Below are 14,721 nucleotides of genomic sequence, written 5' to 3' on the forward strand. Positions count from 1 at the left end.
ACCACCAATCTATTTTCTGTCCCAATAGCTCTGGGCTTTCGAAAATTTTACATACGTGGAATTATAGTACATGTAGTCTTTTGTGTCTGCCTTCTTTTATGTAGCATAATGCTCATAAGATTCATACATTTTGCTGGGGTATCTGTTCTTTTTATTGCTGAGTAATATTCCATTGTATGAATATACTTTTTTTTTTTTTTTGGTACCAGGGATTGAACCCAGGGGTGCTTAACCACTAAGCCAAATTTCCAGTCCTTTTCTAAAAATATTTTTTAGTTGTGGATGGACACGATACCTTTATTTTATTTATTTTTATGTGGTGCTGAGGATCAAACCCAGTGCTTCACACATGCCAGACAAGTGCACTACCACTGAGCCATAACCCCAGCTCCATCCAGCCCTTTTATTTTTCATTTAGAGACAGTCTCCCTAAGTGCTTAGGGCCTCACTAAATTGCTGAGGCTGGCTTTGAACTTTTGATCCTCTTGCCTCAGGCTCTTGAGCCATTAGGATTACAGGTGTGCACCACAGAGCCAGCTTATTCACCTATTTGATAGGCATTTGGGTTGTTTGCATCCTAGGGCTATTATGAACAACAAATAAAGTACAAGTCTTCATGTAAACCTGTTTTCATTTCTCTCACATAAACTCATAGGAATAGGACTGCTAAACCTTACAGTTAAGTGCTTGATTAACTTTATAAGAAATTATTTTCCAAAGTGGCTGCACCATTTTGTATTACCACCAGCAATGAGTTCTGACTGATCCATATCCCTGTTAGTATTGTCAGTCTTCTTCTTAACCAATTGTGTGTGTGAGTGTGTGTGTGCGTGTGTTTTGTAGGTATTTCTGTGGGCTTTAATTTGCATTTCTCTAAGTACTAAATGATAATAATTATACAGACAACTGTTCTCAAGACAAGAAAACCACTTGGGAGAAAAGCATGTCATCTTTTGCTTCAACAATCTTGTGTTCGTGTGTGTGCGCACGTGTGTATGCACGTAAGTGCTGCCAAGGATCGAATCCAGGGCTTCATGCATGGCAAGCCAGTACTCTGCCACTGAGCTATATCCCCTGTTCTCAATAGTTGTTCTTTAAACAGGTAACAATGCTATACTGCTCTGAGTACCACACTTACCACTGCATTATAAAGAGAAAAAAAAATGGCCAAGAAACAGGTGTACATAGAACTTTTCAAAAAGGATCTGGAGGCTCAGAGTCAAGTACCCACTGAGTTTATAACTGCTCACTCACATAAAGGTAGCAACAAAAAGTAGTCCAAAAAATGGCAACATAATATAGTCCTTAGAAACTTTAGCTTTGGTGTCCAACTTGGATTTGTATAAGACAGGAAAATACCAAGAATTTTTGAAACACTTCCACTAAAAACAAGTGAATAAATGTTAACTCATTCATTTGGTAAACTTATGAGCACCAGTTAGGGCAAATTACATTACCCATTCTAAGAGAGAGAAGAGTTACAATGAAAACCAAAAAGTAATCTGTGGCTATATATCACTGTGAAAAGTATGACAGAATATTTTAATATAAGCTTTAGCATATGATCACATCATGCTAAAGCTAATATTAAAATGAATCTGGTTTCCATAGCATACCATCTCAACAATAGCCTACAATTGCCCATAAAGCCCTCATGCTGCCAATATCAGTAAAGAAATGAGTACATGAACAAATTATAAGACAGAAAATTCATATAAAAGAAATCTGGAACTGTCTCCCCCCACCCCCAGTGCTTGGGATTGGATTTAGGGCCTCATACAAGAGAGACGGGACTTCTACCACTGAGCTACACCCATAGCACTGAATTACTGTCTATTTCTAATATCGAACACTGACTTTTTTGGGGTACAATTCTGTATTTAACACATGTATATATTCATATAACCCTTACCATGATAGGATACTGACAGTTAATAGATTTTTCATATCTATTGTTGAAATGAGAAATAACTTGTTCCATGTAGGTGTAAATAAATTTCTAGCCTTTTCATTTTAAAATTTGGGCTTTATATTCATACTACAATACTATTAGATGTTTTCATTCCTAGAGATAATTTCTTAAATAAAGTCCACTGTCTTTCCCCGATATCTTTAAATCTCTATCCTTTATATGAATTCATATACATTTCTTCTTACATTTGAAGAAACTGATAAATCACCATTCTTCCACAAAACAGACGGTCAACACAGAAAACATACCCATGTTGTAACAGTCATACTATTTAATGCTATCAGTTTATTATATACAGAGTCTGGAGTTTTCTCCATATCTTTCTTTTTTTTAGAGAGAATTTTTTTTAATATTTATTTTTTTTTAGTTATCGGCGAACACAACATCTTTGTTTGTATATGGTGCTGAGGATCGAACCCGGGCCGCACACATGCCAGGCGAGCGCGCTACCGCTTGGGCCACATCCCCAGCCCTTCTCCATATCTTTCAATGTCACACTCATAATAAAAATTCAGCCTTATGAGATGGGGATGTAGCTCAGGGGTTGAATGCTTGACTAGCATGCATGAGGCTCTGAGTTCAATCCCTAGTACCACAAACAAACAAAGAAGAAGAAAGAGAGAGTGAAAGAACGAACAACTCATGCATTATGTTTAAATATGCAGGTTCCAAACATTAAAAAAAAAAAACAAAAAACAGCCTTATCTCCCCACTACCTTCAATTTGGGTTTTTTTGTTTGTTTGTTTTGTGGTGCTGGGGACTGAACCCAGGGCCTTGTGCATGTAAGGCAAGCACTCTACCAAATGAGCCACATCCCCAACCCAAGTGGTGGTGGTGGGTTTTTTTTGGGGGGGTGGAGGGGGGTAGAGGGGGGATGGGGGCGGGGGTTGCTTTGTTTTGTTTGACACTGGGTTTCTTTATTTTGTCCAGGCTGATCTCAATCTCCTGGGTTCAAGAGATCCTCCTGCCTTAGCCTCCCAAGAAGCTTGGACTACAGGTGCACTGGCATCCAGCCCCTTCAGTTTCACAACAATGGAAAGTCCATTCTTAACATTCATTCATTCAACAATCGCTTATTAAACATTAAGATGTGTGTATATGATGTGATGGGGTTTGGGGGGAAGAAGATAACTCATTACTTTTTTAAAAAAAAAGACATCTAAAGGATTTAAAACTTAATAAATTTCTATGCTTTAAAAAAGGTCACTTCTGGGCTGGGGTTGTGGCTCAGCAGTAGAGTGCTCGCCTAGCATGTGCCAGGACCTGGGTTTGATCCTCAGCACCACATAAAAATAAATAAATAAAATAAAGATATTGTGTCCAACTAAAAAATAAATATTATAAAAAAAAGGTCACTACTGGTCTGAGACTGTGGCTCAGCAGTAGAGCGCTCACCTAGCACAAGGTATTGTGTCCAACTACAACTAAAAAATAAATATTTTTTTTAAAAAAAGGTCAACACTTATCCCTTAAAGGAACACAGCTACCTCTGTGATGAAATATCTTTTAAATATAAATTAGGTAATTTTTCCCCCACATGAAATTTTATTATGATCTTATCTATTCTAATTTACACAAGATGCTATAAAGATATGTATCTTTTGTTTCCTCCAAACAATATAGATGAAAACAAATTACATATAAAAATCAACAACTGGGGAAATTCAGGTATATAGCTCAGTGTAGAGCACTTGACTGCTGCAGTTCACAAAAATTACACTACAGAAAAACTTCACAGACATGTTTATTGATGATAATTAATTATGGACTTATTACTTGTTTTAGATATGGATAACTTCCCGAAATGGATCTTTTTTTGACTATAATTATTAACTTTGTAATTGCACCTCTTCAAAATAAAATAGTACTTAGCATTGTGGCTCTAATCTTGAAGACCATGTAAGGACAAATAATGTACTTATTTGATAATGTGTAGACAAAAAAATATTGGGATTAGACAAAGTTGCCTGTGAGAATCTACGGAAAATTTCTGGATAAATATTTATATAATTACGTTCTACTAGGTACAGAAAGCCCCTCCATGACTTTATCCAATTTTTAAAACTCCAAATAAATTCTGTGTTTAAGAAAAGAACACTAATACTTCTTTTCCTTTAAGCAATCTGACTTTTCTGAGAAATTTCCCTCCCTTAAGTTTACCAAATATGAGAGAAATTAATTTAAAACATGATAGCAAAAAAAAAAAAAATCCAGCTGGGCATGGTGGCACACACCTGTAATCCCAGCAGTTTGGGAGGCTAAGGCAGGAGGATCACAAGTTCAAAGGCAGCCTTCAGCAAAAGTGAAGTGCTAAACAATTCAGTGAGACCCTGTCGATAAATAAAATACAAAATAGAGCTGGGGATGTGGCTCAGTGGTAAAGTGCCTTTGGGTTCAATCTCTAGTACAAAAAAAAAAATCTATTGACACAGTTTCAAACCTACAGATATCCATGAAAAGACTAATTTGCAATTTTCCCTTTTTAAAAGGAACAGTATTTCTGATTCACTTCATTATCCTTTCAGCATAACAAACCTATAGTTTTCCCAGTAGTTGATATCAAGGTGGGACGTTTTAGTTCTGATTCAAAATTTGTTGTTTTCTACAGAATACATGAGTCCACTGATTTCCCACTACTGATTCAATGCAGAAAATAATCAGAAGTTACAAAATGGTCAGGAAAAAAAATAAAGATTACAAAGCTCATGATTCTCAAACAGCACTACCTAAAAATGATTCATTCTTTCTCCTATCTTCATCTGTAAACTGATGAAGTGAATCAGAAAATGTTCAAATGTATTTTTCCCAGGGTCCCTAAAACTATGGTGTAACAATCCATCGTTTCATAAGCACACCAACTATCATACCATAAAAGAGAATATCTGATTTAAACACGATCTGGGCCCACCCACAAAATCTGACTTCACCTAGAACTTGACATTTTAATTATTTTAAAAATAGATATCTCTTACAAACTCATTTGCCCCCTCAAATTTGAAAATTATTCCAAATCCATCTATTATAAATTGACTCTTTTCAATTTAAAATATTTTAAATAAGAATCTTAAAAGTTAACTGATCTACAGTCATTGGAAGATTAAAGTTTATATATTTTTAAAAACCTATATTCACTTTCATGTTTTCAATATTTCAGTTTCAAAGCAATATATTTTAATTACCTGTTAATCCAATTCATTCTTTCTAAAATATACACAAATGTACAAAGCCCTAACCTCTTTAAAATAAGCAAAATTTTCCCAATCTACTGTCAACTGTATTCTGGCACAGGATAAACTTAACGTTTCACATTTGCAAAACACACTGTGGTATGCTGTTGTTCTAATAAGAAACTCAGTATTCAGTGATTCTCAATAACCAGAAGTATATTGCTCTATATAAAACATTACGATGTACTATTCTTCAAAGGAAAAGAATTTCAAATATGTTGGTTTTATCTGAAAAGAAAGCTAGATGTTTGGGGGGGGGGGGTGTGCGCGCGCGCACTTGTGAAACAACCTCTTTTCAACTCCATTCAAAAATCAGTATTTTCTTCAGTAAATATAAGCATATATTAAATAATAAAACGCATAAAGATAATGTAAAATTCCAGAATGCTATAATAATACAAATAGGAAAAAATAGTGTTTTAATTTTCCACATAGTAAGTCAATGTTAAACAATGTCATTTTTTTCTTTCATCCTAACCATTCCATAAATCCAGGTGTACTGTATTTATATGGTTAGTAAGACTAACAAACTGAGAAGCAGGTCCAGAGGAATAAAAGAAACCATTTTCCATTTTTGCACAAACAAAAACATAAAACAAAAGCAAATGTGAAGAGTTGTTAAATGAGAAGCATTTGAAAAACCCAACGTGACCAGCTTCTGATTTACTCCGCTCTGACAAGGAAGACAGACCCCACCCCCACTCCAGATTGTGTGTGTGTGTGTGTGTGTGTGTGTAAGAAAGAGAGAGAGAATGTATGTGTGTGTGTGTGTGTGTGTGTGTGTGTGTTTCCTTGGATTGGGGTGTGGAGAAAAGAAGCTGTCACATTTCCATCTTCGGTTATTGTTAGTTTTCAGCCTAGATTCCCAAGCATCACTGGTCAGGGGGAAAAAATATTAAAGCAGACAATTAAAATCGTCTAAAATGCACAGTATTTTGTTGTCTTTTTCAATGTTAAAGTTAATTACACTCAGATTCAATCTGCTAGGACTACAGATTAGCTGTGACAGCCTGCCCCTCAAACACTCCAAGACGGCTTGTTCCAGATTCACTAATAATCCTCTCCTATCTAAACTTAAAATTAAAAACAACACATTTCCGAAATTATTGAATGCAAAACCGCACACCTCCCCATCCTTTTTGCCTTCGGTGTGTGAAATATCATTAACAGTGAAAAGGAGAGACCCATTCGATCTTCAAACAAAAAGAAATAAGGGCAGAGGGCCAGTGGGGAAAAGGAGCAGAAGTGGACCTGCACGAAATGTTGAGAAAAGTTTTTTATGTGACTTGTTTGTCCTTCGGCAGGGGGGCAGGAGTTGGGCAGAAAGCCGCGGTCTCAATTGAAAGCTCCAGCAGAGAGGAAGCACCTGCAAAAGAGGAGGCCAGGGACAAGAGAGCGACCGGACTAGCACCTACCTACTTGCAGCACGTTCTCCACGGAGCCGCTGTCCAGCAGACGGATGCCCCGGCGGAATGGCAGACCTTCGCCGCCGCTACTGCCGCCACCAGCCGCGCCAGCCCCAGTGCCTAGCCCAGGGGATGCCCCCGCCGAAGCGGCCCCGGGGGCGGAGCCGGCCGGAGCAGCGGCCCCGGGGGGTGGCGGCGGCCCCTCCTCGGCCGGCGAAGCCCCCGTGGCGCCGCCAGCCGCGCCGGCGCCGGGGCCGCCCCGGTACTGGAAGCTGGAGTACATGCAGATCTCCCGCTCATTCCGCGGGAAGGACCAGTAGACGATGCGGCGCTGCACCGGCTCCGGGATCCGCTCGAAGCGCTCCTCCACCCGTTCGTACGCCCACTTTTCCGCCACCGTCTTGGCGGCGCAGTCCAGCAAGGACTCCGGCTGCAGGTGGGGGCGGGCCCCCGGGGCCAGGCAGCTGCTGCCGACGCCCCCCGCCCCTCCGCTAGTAGCCCCCGGAGAACCGCGGGGGTGGCGAGCCTGCGGGCTGGGCCATGAGCACAACCGCTTTGCCGGAGAGACCGGCGGTGGCGAGAGCAGCTCCTCTCGCTCACCTCCTTCCGCCATTGCTGGGGACTGACTGACTGACTGAGGCGGCGGCGGCGGCAGCAGCTCGGTCTGCGGCGGAGACCCGGACCACGGCCACGCGCCCCGCGCAAGCGCCCAGCAGCGGCGCCGGGGGGCGGGGCAAACGAACCCACGAGCCCGCCGGCCCGAGTGGAAAGCTTGGGCCGGTCCCGGGCGCGCGCCGCAAGGGCCGACAGGGTTGTCCTGAGGACGAGCGAGAGGCGGCGCGCACTGTCCCGGCCGCCGCGAGCGCGAAGAGGCACGGGAGCGAGCGCGGGCCCCCGGCGCGTTCCAGGCGCAGACAGACCAGAACGCGCGCCGAGCGCTTGCACTGGGCTGCGGACCCGGCGGCTGAAGAGCGAGGAGCATAGCGCATCCTAAGCGACTCCAGGCCGCCTGCCTCCTAGCCAAAGAGTAATGAACTGAGTGACCGCGTCAAATGATCGCCGCGAGCGATCTGTGTGAAGTAATAGGTTTGCGGGGCACAAGGAGAGAAAAACTCCAACTCAGGCTTCAGCAGTAGACTGATATGACAGGAGACTGTCACACGGCCGATAGGAGGATCTGGCAGAAAGTTGCTAGTAAGGAAAGCACTGGAGAATAAAAATCAGAAAGTGCAAGTCATGAAAACTCTTCAGGCCACAACAATGTAGAATAAGGTCGGTCCCCTCCCCCACCCCGCCCCGCCCGGCGCAGTGAAATCCGCTAAGTCGCTTCACACCGTCCGCACAATGGGACACCAAGATCTCGCCGCTGCACTCCCCTGTCACTTTTTGTAAGGTTTAGCACCTTGCATTCTAGAAGAAAAAGCACTTTTTTGTGTGTGTGTTATGATAGGATTTCCTGAGCCTCTGTCCCGGTCTAAATTAAGTCTTTCATGTTTACTTGGATGCCTTCTACTCCTTTAAATTATTTATCACAAGTTGCATACATATTTTCATTTATTTGTCTAATGTCTGACTGCCCAACAGACTATAAACTCCTGACCGCAAAGACTATGTCTGTTTTCTTCACTGTGATTTATCCTCCACCATGCACGTTAGTGAGTGATCAAGAATGACACCTTCAACATGAACTCTTCCATGAACAGTCACGGAATTGTGACTGTGTCTCTTACTCAAATTTTAGAATTTGCTGACAAACTAATCACTACACCTTTATAATGTTCCAAGAACTATATTTGAAATTTCTGTAATTGATTTCGTCCTTCAAAGTGAACAAGTTCTAGAGTATTATATAAAGTAAGAATAAGAGAGCTACGGAGTGGTACATTCCTGTAATCCCAGCGACTGGGGAGGCTGAGGCAGGAGGATGGTAAATTCCTAAGGCCAGGCTGGGCAATTGAGCCAGGCCCTCGACAATTTAGTGAGACCCTGTCCCAAAATAAAAAATAAAGGACTTGGGTTGGGTTGTAGCTTAGTGGTAGAGTGCATGCCTCACATTTGTGAGGCATTGGGTTCAATTCTCAGCAACGCATATAAATAAAATAAAGGTCCTCTGACAACTAAAAAATTTAAATTAAATTAAGGAATTTGGGTTCGATCCCCAGTAACTCAATAAAAAAGGGGGGGAAAAGCTCAAAAAACAAAGAACTAGGGATGTAGCCCAGTGGGAAAGTGTCCCTGAGTTCAATCCCCAGTACCAAAAAGAAAAAAGAAGAAGAGAGTAAATGATTGGAAAGAGACTGGAGTCAAAGTAATTTGGTTTTGCAATCATCTAAGAATTAAAGAGTACAGGTTATAAATTAGAATTGGATGTGAATCACTTCTGTGATGTTAATCACAACTTGGTTAAATCAGTTGTAACAGAAAGTAATAATGCCTCTACATATAGCTGTTGTAAAATTAGAAATAATTTAAATCAAACAGTATAGTCAGTACTCAATAAATATTTGCTTATATATGTAAATATCTATAATTGGATTACTATGAATTAACATACTCTTTACTCCCCTGGAATATGAATTATAGACTTTTATGACACCCATCTTTTCCCTCCTAGTATTTATCAGAGTTTATTTTGGATGTGTGTATTCCTCCCTGACTAGACTATGAGATTTGTAAAGGCAAAAACCATTTCTATGTAACGGCCTATCCCTAACAGCTGCCAATAGTGTCTAATGTGTAAGACATTCAAGAATATTTTATTTTGAATCAATGAATATGTCAGTCTGATGTAATCATTTGAGTAAATAGTTAATAGAGGTTCAGATAGGAAGAAATTTTACTTAAACATATTAAGAGTTAAGCTTGATGATTATGAGTTTGATTCAATTTGATGCTTTTTTTAAATTTTCAAGGACATTAATAAAGTACAAAGAATAGCATATCTAGTGGCTGGGACTATGGCTCAGTGGTACAGCGCTTGCCTAGCATACATGAGGTACTGGGTTTGATCCTCACCATCACATAAAAATAAACAAATAAAATAAAGGCATTCTGTCCATCTACAACTACAAAAAACTTTTTTTAAAAAAAAGAATAGCATATCTAGCTGGGGTTGTGACTCAGCAGTAGAGTGCTCGCTTAGCACATTCGAGGTGCTGAGTTGGCTCCTCAGCACCACATAAAAATAAATGAATAAAATAAAGGTATTATGTTCAACTACATATATAGAGAATTGCATATCTATACCTATATTCTCACAAATAATCATTATTATCTACATCTAAAGTCCACTTCAACCACCTTTGTATACATTCCCCAGAAGCAACTGTAACTTGAAAAGTTAGAGCCTATTTTTAAATTGTGTATGTATAACATTGTTTTGTATATTTTTGTTTAACAAAATGATATCACACTGTCTACCCTTATTCTGGTACCTTGCTTTTTTCTATGCATACACAAAGACCTCACTCATTCTTAAGTGCCACAAAATAGTCCATCTTAAGAGTATATCAGGGGCTGGGGTTGTGGCTTAGTGGTGGAGTGCTTGCCTAGCACACGTGAGGCCCTGGGTTTGATCCTCAGCACCACATAAAAGTGAAATAGAGATATTGTGTCCACCTACAAATAAATAAAATTTTTTAAAGTATATCACATTTTATTTCAAAGTATAACACCACTATTGTTAGCTATATATATCTTAGAGAAGTGACTTAAACCCTATATGCCTCAGCTTTCTAATTTGTAAAATAGAGATAATACCCAATAAGGTTGTTTTGTAATTAATACATGTGAATTACATGGAATAGTACCTAAGAATGTGGCAAGTACTTGATAAATTATTTGTGTACTTATTTATGCTATTTATGAATTTATTTCACTAATTATGGACATTTTGATTGCCCTTTTTTTACTTCTTATTATAAACAATACTTAAATGAACATTTGTCTGGTTTTCCTTATGTGCATATATTCTAAAATTTTCCTGGGTATATAGCTAGAGTTATATAGCTAGAGTGGAATTGCTCATTATAGGATATAAACACTTCCAAGTTTTTCTAAATGCTGTCACTTTGTGTTCCAATGTAGTTATACCTAATATTTTAGTTATCTAGTGCTAAGTACGAAATCACTCCAAAATTTAGCGATTCAAACAATAGTAACATTATCTCTCAAGGTTTTTATGAGTAAGGCATGTAAGAGCAGTTTTTCTGTGTGGTTGTGGCTCAGGATCTTTCATGAAGTTGGCATCAGATGTTAGCTGAGGCTGCAATCATCTGAAGGTTTGACTGGGACAAAAGGATCCACTTCCAAAGTGCCTCACATGGCTGGTAAACTGGTGCTGGCTCTGGGCAGGAGTCTCAGTTTCTCTCCACATGAACCTCTCCAATTGGCTGTGTAAGTACCTTCACAGCACTGGTAGTTTCCCCTAAAAGGAATCAAGAGAAAAAAGTAAGGTTGCAGTTCCTTTTATGACCTAGCCTCAGAAGTCATACACTATCACTTCTACTATACTATATCCTATCAAGCCAGCCCTTATTCAATGTTAGAAAAGACTGTAAAGGAGGCAAGGAGTGGCTAGGGAGGCTGAGGCAGGAGGATCTCAAGTTTAAAGCCAGCCTCAGCAAAAGCAAGGTGCGAAGCAACTCAGTGAGACCCTGTCTCTAAATAAAATATAATATAGGGCTGGGGATGTGGCTCAGTGGTCGAGTGCTCCTGAGTTCAATTCCCAGGACTCTCCCCCCACCAAAAAAAAAAAAAAAGGAGACAAGGATTACTGGAAACATGTTGAATATTGCTTACTAGAACCAATTCCCACCAGCACTGAATGAGTACTATTTTCTTCACATCCTCACCAATAAACAATATTGTCAGGCATAGTTTTTGATAGCCTGGTACACAAGTTGTTTTTTTTTTAGGTTGAGCTGCATTTTATACATCTTTAACCATTATATATCCTCTTCTGTTAATTGCTTAACTATATCATTTTTTAAACATTTTCTTGATTTGTTTGTTATGGTTACTAGTCCTTTCTATGTGCATTGCAAGTATCTTCTTCCATGTTCTATATCTTATAGTTTTGAGGGGTTTTTTTTCCATGTTTAGGTCTTTTTTTATTTTTATTTTTTAATATAGTTTTTTTAGATGTTTGATAGACCTTTATTTTATTTATTTATATATGGTGCTGAGAATGGAAACCCATGCCTCACACATGCCAGGCAAGGGCGCCACTGCTGAGCCATAGCCCCAACCCCCCACAGATCTAATTTTGATCTTTTCATAGGAAGACCTATTACTTGCACTAAAACTATTTGTCAAATATTTCAGGACCAACTTGTCTTATATGCATAGGTTTGTTTCTAGGACAGTTTTTCTGTTTCACCTTACATTTTTATTTATCTTTACTTATTTTATTTACTTATTTATTTCAGTGCTACCAGTCAAACCCAGGGGCCTTATGCATGCTAGACAAGCATTCTACCATTAAGCTACATCCCCAACTCTTGTTGTAGCTGCTGCTGCTGCTGCTGCTACTGCTGCTGCTTCTGTTTGGTCGGTTTATTTGTCACATGTAAGCCACATCCCCAGCCATTTTTTGTTTTGGGGAGTATTTTGTGGGTTTTTTTGGGAGTTACCAGGGATTGAACTCAGGGGCACTCAACCACATCCCTAGCTCTACTTTGTATTTTATTTAGAGACAGGGTCTCACTGAGTTGCTTAGTGCCTCGAGTTTGCTGAGGCTGGCTTTAAACTCTTGATCCTCCTGTCTCAGCCTCCTGAGCTGCTGGGATTACAGACATGTGCCACCACATCCAGCCCTTTTTGTTTTTTATTTTGAGACAAATTCTCACTAAATTCCTTAGGGCTTTGCTAAATTGCTGAAGCTGACCTCCAACTTGCAATACTCTTGTGTGAGTCTCCTGAGTTGCTGGGATTACAGGCGTGTGCCATCACACCTGGCTTAAAGCTAAATTGTGTATAAAATCTTTTTGTTTTTTCCCCAGTGCTGAGGATTGAACCCAGGGCCTTGGGTGCCCACATGAGCTCTACCACTAAGCTTCCCTTGCCCGTGAATAATCTTAAATGCCAAATGAAGGAGTTTGAAGTTGAATGTACAATATAGGCAATGGGGAATCAAGGCAGTGAAGGTTATGATACATCTACGTAGCACTGCATCACTAAATATAAACTATTTTTCATATCTTTTCCCCCATTAGTCTGTGCTTTGTATTTAGCACATAATAGATCAACATCCTCAATGAAAAGAATCTAGCTATGATGTGGAGAATCTATTTGAAGGCAAGAAAAAGGAGACATAGAAACCACTTAGGAACCTATTCCAATAATCTTTTCATAAGTTGTTAGTGGCCTCAATTCAGACAATGACAGTAGGAAAAGAAAAAAAATTGCCTGAATATAGTGTTTCTAGTAAGTGTGGTGGTGCATACTTATAATCCCAGTGACTCAAGAGGCTGAAGTGGCAGGATCACAAGTTTGAACCCAGCCTCCACAATTTAGCAAAACCCTATCTCAAAATAAAAATATTTAAAAAGCTAATGATGAGGCTCAGTGATAGAGTGCCCTGGGTTCAAGCCCCATTATCAGGCCTAGCAGTGGGGGAAGGGGGCATTTATATATATTTTATCCTACCCCAAAACTGATTCAGTGAGTATTTGTTACTTTCATAACTTTAAAAGTAACAGGGTAAATTTTTTTATAGACTGTGAAGCTACATTACATGTTCTCTAAAATACCATTTTAAAACAAATACAAATAACTACTATTTGTGAGGCACTGTATGTTTTATATATTGAAGGTTACTAATTTGTTTAAACCTATCTGGGCACTAAGGAAGAGGGAAAAAACTTATGTGGGGCTGTTCTGGGACTGGGAATTGATACAGAAAAAGTTGTAGAAAGATAAGGAAGCAAGGACACCTAATAATGATACATAATACTTAAAACTGGTACAGCCTTTTACAGTTTTAACTGGGAAATAAAGAATTGCTGAAGAAAATTCACCAAATTGTACTAGCCAAAAGTACTACATTTTAATTTCAGTTGGATCCTAAATATTGCTTAGTAACCCTATTATTCATCCCTACTTGATCAGCACCTTTACAATCTTAATGAGAGCCACTAGTAAGTGAGTGACAGAACCAGGACTCACATCTAGTTTGTTGAATTTTGAATCCAGTGAAATCTCCTTTCTAAACCATAGTTGTTTTTCATAAGAGCCAAAGAATTTTTAAGAGCAACATTGAAGTAACTATATATTATCTCTCCTGGACAGGAGGAAAAGAAAATATAATGCTTCCATCCAATTGTTTCTAAAAATGGATTCAATGAGTATATGTTAACATCAGCACTATGACTTAAGAATAACAGAGTGATTTTTTAAATAAACTATGAAGCTACATTTTATGTTTTTTCATGTATTTGCCATTTTAAACAAATATAAATAAACTACTATTTGTGAGACATTATGAATTATATGCATATTTAACCAGGAGGGGCTGGCTATTGATTTGATTAGTTTAGAAGGGGATGACCAATACTTCATTGGAAACCCATCTATAGTCTATAAATAGTAAAACTGGAAGGAAAAAGAAAGGGAAAAGATGACAAGAATAAAAGGAAGGAAAAGAAGAAAAAAAAAGAGAAGCAGCAGTGACTTGTGGTTAAGAACTACTGGAAATATCAGCAGGTGGGATAATAATGAAACTCAAAGTAAGGCCTTGTTGATATGTAGCTTGTGTGGAGTAAATATGGAGGTCAAAAGAGTTATTGAGAGCTATGTGGGGCCATTGTTGACATCTGCCAGCTCTTTTCAAGATTAGTCTAAACATTGGCTCAGATTAAAATAATATCAGTTTGTTGGTGTTACCATTATTGTTCTCATGCTTTAAATATAAAGGTCAGCATACAGACAACATGGAGCATACAGTCTATTTCCAGAAACAGACATTAAACAAATAAATACATGAATATAAAAATACAGATGGTAATAACATGACATGTAAATTGTTTGGGAATATACAGGTGTGATTGAGAATAGAAAATGCAGATTGGACCACAACGTTTGTGGTGAGTAGTGAAAAGACTATAAGGGAGACAG

General features: G+C 39.0%; 1 protein-coding gene across 1 annotated transcript in view; it reads right to left on the reverse strand.

Moving 5' to 3' along the window:
- Window positions 1-7,260, reverse strand: part of Zswim5 (zinc finger SWIM-type containing 5) — a 182,848-nt gene extending 175,588 nt beyond the window's left edge. The window contains exon 1 of the mRNA XM_027937712.2: window positions 6,616-7,260. Coding sequence (XP_027793513.2) covers window positions 6,616-7,219 — 604 coding nt within the window. The 5' untranslated portion in view covers window positions 7,220-7,260. The remainder of the gene's footprint in view (window positions 1-6,615) is intronic.
- Between the last annotated feature and the right edge of the window lie 7,461 nt (window positions 7,261-14,721).

Source organism: Marmota flaviventris, chromosome 10 (assembly GCF_047511675.1).
Source record: "Marmota flaviventris isolate mMarFla1 chromosome 10, mMarFla1.hap1, whole genome shotgun sequence".
NCBI lineage: Eukaryota > Metazoa > Chordata > Mammalia > Rodentia > Sciuridae > Marmota > Marmota flaviventris.